Source organism: Macaca nemestrina, chromosome 6 (assembly GCF_043159975.1).
Source record: "Macaca nemestrina isolate mMacNem1 chromosome 6, mMacNem.hap1, whole genome shotgun sequence".
Classification (NCBI taxonomy): Eukaryota; Metazoa; Chordata; class Mammalia; order Primates; family Cercopithecidae; genus Macaca; species Macaca nemestrina.
In genome coordinates, this window is record NC_092130.1 from 39,312,566 (window position 1) to 39,323,588 (window position 11,023).

At 38.9% G+C, this 11,023-nt stretch overlaps 1 protein-coding gene across 1 annotated transcript; it reads right to left on the minus strand.

Moving 5' to 3' along the window:
• Positions 1–4,944: 4,944 nt before the first annotated feature.
• On the minus strand, positions 4,945–7,348 carry LOC112424102 (protocadherin beta-5). The gene has a single exon (XM_024788259.2). It carries the CDS (start codon positions 7,346–7,348, stop codon positions 4,961–4,963), a length of 2,388 nt encoding a protein of 795 aa, XP_024644027.2. The 3' UTR covers positions 4,945–4,960.
• Between the last annotated feature and the right edge of the window lie 3,675 nt (positions 7,349–11,023).

The window sequence follows — 11,023 nt, forward strand, 5'->3', positions numbered from 1 at the left end:
ATGAAGAAGCAGCCCTGAATGAGATTAGTGCACTTATGAAAGTGATTCTAGAGAGCTGTCTTGCATTTTTTCTGCCATGTGAGGATACAAGGAGAAGTCAGTGCTCTGAAACCTGGAAGAGGACCCTCACCAGAACTCAACCATGCTGGCACCCTGATTTTAGACTTCCAACCTCTAACACTGTAAAAAATTACTTTCTGTTATTTATAAGCCACTCAATCTATAGTATTTGTTACAGCAGCCCAAACTCATTAGGACAGTGACCTTGGGCAAATTGCTTTACCTCTGTGTGTTACAGTTTGTTCACCTTGAACATGTTGACACTAATTGTACCATTATTTTGAGGATTAAATGAGATATGTATAAAGTATTCAGAAAATAGCCAAGTACACCGAAAGTATGTAGTAGTAATAATAGTACATAATATATAATAATGTTTAATAACAAAGTTTGTAGAAACTTGAATATGCCACTAAGACTAAAATTTCATTAGAAATACTCAAAAATAAAGTGAGAGACTTCAGAACATAGAAGAAAAGCTAAAGATGTAAAATAAAAGAGAATATAAGAAACAGAGAAATAATTGAGAATATTCAATATCTGACAAGCATAAGTTTCAGAAGGAAATAACAAGATTAAACGTAGGGATACAACTATTAAGAAAATGATAGTAGAAATGGGCCAGGTACAGTGGCTCACACCTGTAATCCCAGCACTTTGGGAGGCTGATGCAGGTAGAACACTTAAGGCCAGGAGTTCAAGACCAGCCTAGCCAATATGGTGAAACCCCAAATCTATTAAAAAAAAAAAAAAAATCAAAAAAAAAAATTAGCTGGATGTGGTGGTGTGCACCTATAGTCCTACCTACTCAGGAGGCTGAGTCGGGAAAATCGTTTGAACCCAGGAGGCAGAGGTTGCAGTGAGCAAGATTGCAGATTGCACCACTGCACTCCAGCCTGGGCGACAAAGTGAGATCTGTCTCAAAATAATAATAATAATAATAATAATAATAATAATAGAAATGAAGTAATCCCAGAGATAAAAAGGTATAAATTGTTAGAATACACAAGTACATTGAGTGTTCAGCAAAATGAATGAAAAAATTATAATACTATTATGAAATTCAAGACATTTAAAAAGAAGAGAGAAAATTCTGAGGGAAGGAGACACAAAAAATTCTTTTCTCTACAGAAATATGGAGAGAGAGAGAGAGAGAGAGATGGGGGTATAAAAAATCAAGAATCACACTGGCATAAAATTTTTAATCAAAAATTATGAATCAATAATCAATATATTAATGATTTTAAATTTCCAAGCAATAATTCTGTATCTGACAAAATAATCAATTAAATATGAAGGAAAACTAAATGCATTTTCAGACTGGCAGCGATGCAGAAAGTTGTTTTTTTGTGAACCCTCCCTTAGGAAGACATTTCAGGATATATTGTAGCAAAGAGAGGGAATAAAAAGGGAGACAAGTGATCTGACTCAACCAGGAGAGGTATGAAGACAAGATGACAGTTTTGTACAGACTTAGAGATCATTTAGTCCAGATGGAAGCAGAAAGCTAGAGGGCTTCAGGTTAGGAAATGTGGTAAAGTGAATTATTGATTGAGATTTTGAAAATAGGTAAAGCCAACTAATGAAGTCTAAAATGATGAATCTATTTGGTCTTGATTTTAGGAACATACTGTTTTCAATGGTACAGGAAGCACAACATTGGATCCAAAGAGCAGGAAAGATAGTCCCTATCACTAAAAAATAAAGTGAGAGACATCAGGACATAGAAGAAAAGCTAAAAATGTAAAATAAAGGAAATATAAGGAACAGAAAAATAACTAAGAATATTCAATATCTTTTTTTGTTTGTTTTTTAAAATTTTCATTAAGAATATTTAATAATGGACAAGCACAAATCTCAGGAATAACAAGATTAAACTTAGGGATACACTATTAAGAAAATAATAGTAGAAATGAAGTAATCTCAGATCTAAGATTACTTATATCCCTAAGTAATCCCAGACTACTTAGAGGCTTCAGTAAGTAATATGGCTCAGCAATGAACAATATTTTGAGAAGATAATCAGCCCAACAACCTGGAACTGTTCTGACACTTATAGGTCGGTCATAATCTTCTCCTATTGAATGCAAACAATTTCATACAACACCAAGACCAGAAAATAACCTTGTAACCCTGATGGAGCAAGACTTCATGCTTGAGGAGACAATGTCTAAAACAAAAAAGAAAAAACAAAAGAGCTCTTTTTCCTTGCTAGTATGAGCGAATGCTGCTTATTTACCAATTACAGATTTAATTTCAGTGTTTTTCCCACTTCCTAAGTGAAATTCATTAAAATAATACAGAATTACCCCAATTTTCTGAAAGCATCCAATCCAGAGCTAACCTGTACTTGTTGAATCTCTGCTAAAAACACCTAACAGAAGACCAAATCCTATAACTCCTCTGTAAGACTCTGTTACTAAAGTGGCCCCTGTTTCCTACTGTGAGCAGTCTCCTTCATTGCAACAAGTCAATAAACCCAACTTTGTTCTGATACGGTGTGTTCTTGGTAATTTGGGACTGCAGGGCATTCATAATTTATATAGTCATGAAAAGTAAATTTTAAATATTATCTTCATGTTCTAAAATATATCTATAGACAAGACAAGTAATTCTTAGCTATGGTTGTAAAAATGTAAAATGTAAAAGTAGAAGTTAACTGAGAGAGGTTGGAAAGTGTAAGAGAGAAACAGATATAAAAGGAAGAATAAGAATGATATTCCTTTTTTTTTTTTTTTTTTTTTTGAGACGGAGTCTCGCCCTGTGCCCGAGGCTGGAGTGCAGTGGGGCGATCTCGGCTCACTGCAAGCTCCAGCTCCCGGGTTCACACCATTCTCCTGCCTCAGCCTCCCAAGTAGCTGGGACTACAGGCGCCCCGCTAATTTTTTGTATTTTTAGTAGAGACGGGGTTTCACCGTGTTACCCAGGATGGTCTCGATCTCCTGACCTTGTGATCCGCCCGCCTCGGCCTCCCAAAGTGCTGGGATTACAGGTGTGAGCCACCGTGCCCAGCCAAGAATGATATTCTTTTTTTCCATACAAAAATCTAATGAAACTGTTATTACTGGAACAATAAAGAGAGGTTTCAGTTTGACCAGAGAAGTACCCAAAAATGGTAATATAGCTTTATCTGAAAAACAAAAGATTGAAGTTGTTTTAAGTGTGCTAGTTACTCAGCAATCTTAATAGGAAATTGTTTAAAGTTTGTGAAAGTTACTATATTAGTTTGCGAGGGGTACTGTAACAAATACCACAGACTGGGTGGCTTAAACAACAGATATTTCTTTCCTCACAGTTCTGGAATCTAGAAGTCCAAGATCAAAGTGTTGGCAGGGTTGGTTTCATTTGGAGGCCTCTCTCTTTGGCTTGTAGATGGCTATCTTCTTCTAGTGTCTTCACAAAAGCATCCCTCTGTGTGTTCACATGTCTGGCATCTCTTTATGTTCTAATCTCCTCGTCTTATAAGTACAGCAGTTATATTGGATTAAGATCTGCCCTGATGACCCATTTTAATGTGATTACCTCTTTTTTTAAAGGCCTATCTTTAAATATAGTCACATTCTGAGGCAGTGGGAGTTAGGGTTTCAATGTATGAATTTGAGGGGGATTTGGGAACACAGTTCAGCTCATAATGGTTACAAACATATTCCTTAGTGATAAGAAAGTAAATAGAAGAAGAGTTCTAAAAAAATGTATAAAGTGCTTGCCAATGGGATAAAATGAAAAAACAGACAATACTAGTTTGTTGGCAGAAATGTGGAAAAATTTGTACATCCAGATACTGGGGATAGCAGTGTAAATTAGTACAACCACTGGAAGACTATTGGGAAATGTCTACTAAAAGTAAACATGTACTTACAAGATGGGCAACAATTCCACTTCTAGGCATATACCCAACAAAACTGCATATACAGGTTGCCAAAAGGCATGTTAAAATAATGGTTATAGCAGTATAATTTGTAACAGCCAAACTTTGCCCTATCCCAAATACTGATCTAAAGGATAGAAAATAAATTGTAGTATATTCATACAGTGGAATATTATACAGCAATGAGAATGAAAGGACTAAACTTAAAAGCTGTATTATGGATAAATTTCATAAACATAATGCTGAGTGAAAAAAGCCAGACACAAGCAGTTCGTACTCTATTACTCTGTTTATATAAATTATAGTATAGGAAGTCAGCATATTTGCCATACTTGGGCTAGCAGTGATTGTAAGGAGTAATTTGTGTGGCACCTGGGGTGCCAGTGATGTTTCATTTCCTCTTCAAGTTGCTGGTACTAAATATGTTACTTTGTGAATATATATTGAGTTGAACATAAAGGATTTGTTCACTTTTCTTCATGTAAGTAATAATTCAATTACACTGTTTTTTAAAAGTTTGCTAATAGGAATCAGGGCTGCAAAAAAGAGTAAATAGAAGATTGCTGCCTTTTACATATTTTTTCACATATTTATTAGCATATGTATGTATTTGTCTTTGTTTTAAACAATTAAAATACAATGATTTGAAACATTTTTAATTTTTGCATTTTAGCATCAAATATATAATACTTAAGAGTGTCATGAAATAGAATGGATAGAATATATAGAAAATAAAATTAATATTTGATTTTATTAAGATGGTTTATCACAACAAGTACCAACAAGAAGAGAAAAATATCTCAGGAAAATCAACAGCATGCATGGATTTGGAATGACCCTATGTAAATAAATGCAATGAAATAAAATTGAGTTTTCAATACTTGGACAGAATAAAGTTCAGCAGACAAATCCATTAAAAAGGGAAATAAAAGCTAAATCTCAAGGTGAAATTTTTGTCCATGACACTCTCGAATTCTAGATCTGAAAAAGTTTGGGATAAATGGCAGAAAACAATGTGTCATAACGAGATCTCTAATTTAATCCAAAGTTATTCCGGAAGGCGGCAGTTTTCCCTATTTCTTCACCAGTGCCCTGGGGCAAAAGGTTAGGAATAATAGGCTTCAGGAACTTGAACTCGCCGGTCCCTGGGTCTCCAGTCAGACACACCTCGTACTGGTAGCTCTGGGACAGGGTCCCGGTGCCGCTTACGTCCACCAGATGCCCTGGAAAGGGGCCCTCGGGCACCGAGCAGCGACCCACTAAGGCCTCCCTGCTCCTCCTGCACAGCCGCACCGCCACGAACAGGAGCACTGACAAAAGGAAGAGCGACGACACCGAGGCCAATGCCACCACCAGGTAGACGGTGAGCCAGTCGGCCTGGGCCTGGGCCAGGGCCGCCTCCGGGAGCGGCAGGTAGGGCTGGGAGAAGCCATCCACCAGGAGCACGTGCAGCGTGGCAGTGGCCGAGCGCGGAGGCTCGCCATTGTCCTTGACCAGCACCACCAGCCTGTGCTTGGCCGCGTCGCGCTCGCTCAGCAGCCTGGAGGTGCGCACCTCGCCATTGTGCGCCCACACACCGAACAGCCCGGGCTCCGTGGCCTTGAGCAGCTGGTACGACAGCCAGGCATTCTGGCCCGAGTCGCCGTCCACCGCCACCACCTTGGTCACCAGGTAGCCCGGCTCGGCCGCCCGGGGCACCAGCTCGGTGCAGGGCGCGGAGCCGTTTTGCAGCGGGTACAGCACGAAGGGCGAGTTGTCGTTGGCGTCCAGCACCAGCACGCGCACCAGCGCCTCGCTGCTCAGCTCCGGGGAGCCGCGGTCTGTGGCGCCCACGCGGAACTCGAACTCCTGCAAGGCCTCGTAGTCCAGCGACCTGAGGGCGAACAGGTGGCCGTTGTCTGCGTTGATGGAGACCAGGGAGACGAGGGGCAGGTGAGGGTCCTGGGGCGGCAGTAGCGAGTAGGTGACCAGGGCGTTGGTGCCTGAGTCTCTGTCTGTGGCGCTGACACTGCCGATGTGCAGGGCGGGGCTGTTGTTCTCACGGACGAACAGGGTGTAGGAGGTTTGGGTGAAGGCGGGGGCGTTGTCATTGACGTCGGAAACCAGCACGGTTATGTTGTGCTCGGTTTTCAGCCTGGGTGTCCCCAAGTCGGTGACGGTGATAGTGATGTTGTACTCGGCTTGGCTTTCTCTGTCCAGTGTTCTCAGTGTCACTAGGGTGTAAAAGTTTTTTAATGTGGGCTTCAAAAGAAAGGGGAGATCATTCTGAATGGAACAAATCATCCTACCGTTGTCCCCAGAGTCTGGATCAGAAACACTGAAAACAGCAACTATAGTTTCTGGGGCATTTTCTGGGGTAGGGCTGGAGAGCGTCGACATGGTGAGTTCAGGGGCGTTGTCATTCACATCCACCACTTCTATAGCCACAGTGCATTTTCCTGAAAGGCCCCCACCATCTGTGGCTACAATTTCCACGTTATAATATGGAGTTGCCTCGAAATCCAATGCCCTTTTCAGGCGAATTTCTCCTGTTTTTTCGTCTATTACAAATGGTTGAGTAACTTCATCGCCTTGGAATAGAGCATAGGCTACACTTCCGTACGCTCCTGCATCTAAATCTCGGGCGGAGACAGCGACAACTAAGGAGTTAAGGGGGCTGTTCTCGGGCACCTGTACCTCATAGAGTGATTGCAAAAATTCAGGGGCGTTGTCATTATTGTCCAAGACGACAATGCGAACTGTGGTGGTCCCAGACCTGGGCGGAGCACCACCATCCAGTGCAGTGAGTGTTAAGCTGAGCTCAGGCCGCTCCTCCCGGTCCAGAGCTTTGTCCAGCACCAGCTCTGGGTATTTTCTGCCATCTCCGCGATTGTGAGTAGCAACATGAAAGTGGGAATTTGTGCTGATTGTGTAGTTCTGAACGGTGTTGCTACCTATGTCAAAGTCCTGGGCTATTTTTAAAGGAAACACAGTCCCTGGCTGGGTGCTTTCTGGGATTTTTAGGAGCATTTCCCTCTCTGGGAACTCTGGGGAATGGTCATTTATATCTGTGAGCTGCAGATCAGTTTGAAAAAACTGCACTGGGTTTTCTAGTAAGAGTTGGAAATGCAATATACAGGGTTCTGTCGTCCCGCACATCACCTCCCTGTCTAGTTTTTCATATAGAAGCAAATTGCCGGTCTTTATATCAAGCTGCAAGAGCTCTTTGTCTCCTTTGTAATGGATTCGCGCGCTCCGAGTGGCCAGTTCCCCCACCCTAAGACCAAGGTCTTTTGCCAGGTTGGCCACAGAATAGCCACTTTCTGTTTCTTCTGGTATGGAATACCTAACTGCCTCAGAGCCAGCCTCCCACAAAAGCAACAGTATAGCAAGAAACATAACTTGCCTTTTCTGTGGCGTTTTTGCTAGCGCAGTCTCCATTGTTCAGACCCGGTCCAGAAGGCGCAGTTTCTTTAACTCTGTATACAATCCACCCAGATGATTTGCTTAAATAACCGCGAATCCGATCTTTCTTAACTGATTTCCACAAGAACGACGCCCATTCTGAAGATCTAGCCACTAGATCTTACCTAAAATGCGTCCTTCTTTTAGGAAGCATTCAGGCTTTGGATTTCTCAGCTTAATGGCGCCTGAGTTATCCGCAGAGCCCACTATCCACACTCTTAGCCTGCAGCGCCACCAGGCGTCCTAATTTACTATTGCATATAGTATTTGCCATTTCATCCTAAATTCTAACCCTGACGTGTATCCATACCCTTTTGTCCCATAAGCTCTCCCGGTGGTATCTCCAGCTCTTAGTTACTGAAAGTTCTAAATAAACGTTGTGGAGTTAATTTTCAGTGAGAGAATACTTTTGAGAAAAAACTAAAATTATATATTAATCTCCATAAAAGTACCCTTGAGTACACAAATATACTTTATTTGGTGTTTCTTATTTGATTATATTAAATAAGTGATCATGAATAGCTATAGAGATTTAAAGTTTAAGAAAAATTACTTTCACTTTGAAGTAAACACCAATAACACCCAGAAAATGGCACAAATCATAGGTGTACAACTCAATGAATTTCGCAAAGTGAACACACTCCTATAAGTAGAACCTAGATTAAAAATACTACCCAAACCCAAGTCCCCACCTGCTATTGTCTGGTTACTGCCCTCTCCCCAAAAGATAAGCACTGTCCTGACTTCTGTTGTCATAGGTTTTTTTTTTTTTTTAACTTTATACCAATGGAGTTATAGATTGTTACTCTCATGTGTCTGGCTTCTTCTCCTCAATATTATGTTTGTCAAATTGATCTGTGGCATCTTGTTCTTATTTGTTTTATTCTCATTGCTTTTTATTATTCTGTTGTATGAATATACTATGATTTGTTTATTCATTTTCCAGTTTATGAACGTTGTTTTTTTTTCCAGGTTTAAACTATTTTGGGTAGTACTGGTATAAACATCCTTGTACTAGTCTTTTGGTGACCACATGTATGTGTTTATGTTGAATATTTTCAAAGGAGTTGGATTGCTGTGCATTAAGGTGTGCACATATATGTTGCTTTAGCAGATAATGGGAAAGTTTTCTCAAGTAGTTGTACTAATACCAGCAAAGTATGAGAGTTCCAGTTGCTCCACATTCTTGTCAACATTTGATGCTATCTTTTCCATTTTAAACCACTCTAGTTAGTGTTTGGTGATCTCATATTGTAATTTTAGTTAGCATTTTCCCCAGTGATTAAACAATTTGAGCACATTTTCCTGTTTATCGGCCATTAGGATACAATCCTGTGAAGGGCTTACACAAACCTTTTTACTTTTTTGGGGGGAGGCATTTGCCTGTTTGCTTATTGATCTGCAGAAGTTTCTCATATATTCTGGGTATAAGTCCTTTTTCAGATATATGTATTGCAAATATCTTTTCCCACTCTATGGTTTATATTTCAAGTCTATTATGTGTCTTTGATGAATACAATTTCTTCACTTTAGTCAGATTTGTCAATAATTTTCATTTACAATTAGCATTTTTTGTGTTCTATTTAAATGTTCACATACTCCAAGGTCATGAAAATATTCTTATATGATGTATTTTGAAAGATTAATTATTCCACTTTTCACATTTAGAGCTATAATCAACCTGAAATTAACTTTTCAAGTGAATGAGGTTGGAGTCAAAAGTTTTAAAATATAAGTATCTGAATGCCTTAAACCTTTGCACCATCTATTTAAAAAACAATCCATTTTCCATTGTTTTTGAAATGTCGTCTTTGTTATAAATTAGGTAACCATAGCTCTGAAGATGTTTTATTCAATCTTGTTTATCCTATAATAACTCATTGTGTTAATTATTATGGCTTTATCATGAGTTTTGTTATCTAAGAAGTAAGTTATCCAGTTTTTTAAAAGTAGACTTTAATTTTTAGAATGGTTTCAGGTTCACAGCAAAAATGAGAGTAAAGTACAGAGATTTCATACATACCCCTGTCCCCACACAAGCACAGCCTCACCCATTATCAACATCCTCCACCAGAGTGGTTCATTTGCTGCAGCTGATGAATCTACATTGGCATGTCATTATAACCTGGAGTCCATAGTTTACATTAGGGCTCACTCTTGGTGCTGTATATTCTATGGCTTTGGACAAATTAAAAATGATGTGTATTCACCTTTATAGTGTCATACAAAGTAGTTTCACTGCCCTAAAAATCCCCTGTGCTACACTTATTTATACCTCCCTCCCTCCCCTAGAACCCAATGTAAATGGATTTTCTTACTGTCTCCACAGTGCTGCTTTTCCTAGAGCACCATGTAGTTGAAATCATACAGTATGTAGTCTTTTCAGACTGGCTTCTTTCACTTAGTAATATCCATTTAGATTTCCTCAATGTCTTTTCATGGGTTGGTAGCTCATTTCTTTTTGATGCTGAATAGTATTCTACAGGTTGAATGAACTGCAGTTTGTTTATCCATTCACCTACTAACCGACATCTTGGTTGCCTCCGAGTTTTGGCAATTATGAATGAAACTGCTATAAATATCCATGTGCAGGTTTTTGTGTGAACATAAATTTTCAACTCCTTTGGGAAAATACTAAGGAACATGAGTGCTGGATAACATGGTAAGAGTATATTTTGTTTTGTATCAAGCTACCAAACTGTCTTCCAAAGTGTCTGTACCATTTTGCATTCCCACCAGCAATGAAAGAGAGCTCCTGTTGCTCTCATTACCAGCATTTGGCACTGTTAGTATCCTGGAGTTTGGTCTTTCTAATAGGTGTATAGTCGTATTTCACTGTTATTTTAATTTAGATTTCCCTGTTAATATATGAAATGGAGAATCTTTTCATTTGTTTATTTGCCACCTGTATATCTTCTTTGGTGAGGTGTCTGTTAAGGTCTTTGGCTCATTTTTAAATTGGGTTCTTGTTGCTGAGTTTCAGTCATTCTTTGCGTATTTTGAATAACAGTCCTTTATCAGATATGTCTTTTGCAAATATTTTCTCCTAGTTTATGTCTTGTCTTTTCATTCTCTTCATAGTATCTTTTGCAGAGCAGAAAGTTTTAATTTTAATGAAGTCCAGCTTATTAACTCTTTCTTCTATGGATCATGACTTTGGTGTAGTATCTCTAGTTTGGTTCCTTTTCGTCAAGGTTCCTTTGGTTATTACTGTTTTTGTATTTTCAAATAAACTTAACATTCAGCTCATTAATTTTCACAAAGAAAGCTGCTGAAATTTTGTTTAAGATTTTACTGAATCTATAGAATGACTAAGGGAGAGCTGACATATTCCCAACACTGAGTCTTCCAACTAGTGAACATTGTATACTCCCGTAATTATTTAGATCTTCTTTAAGCTTTCTCAATATTTTAGTTTTCAATGTAGAAGTCTCATAAATATTCAACGAGATTTGTTTATAAATAGCTGCTATTTTTGAAATTATTGTGCATAATATTTAAATTTTTCACTTTTTTGTTGCTATATAGAAATAGAACTCATGTTTGTATGTTGACCTTGTATCCAGTGGCATTGTTAACTTCATTTGTTAATTCTAGTAGCCTGTAGATTCTTCATGGCTTTCAATGTATACAATCATGTCTACTTAAAAA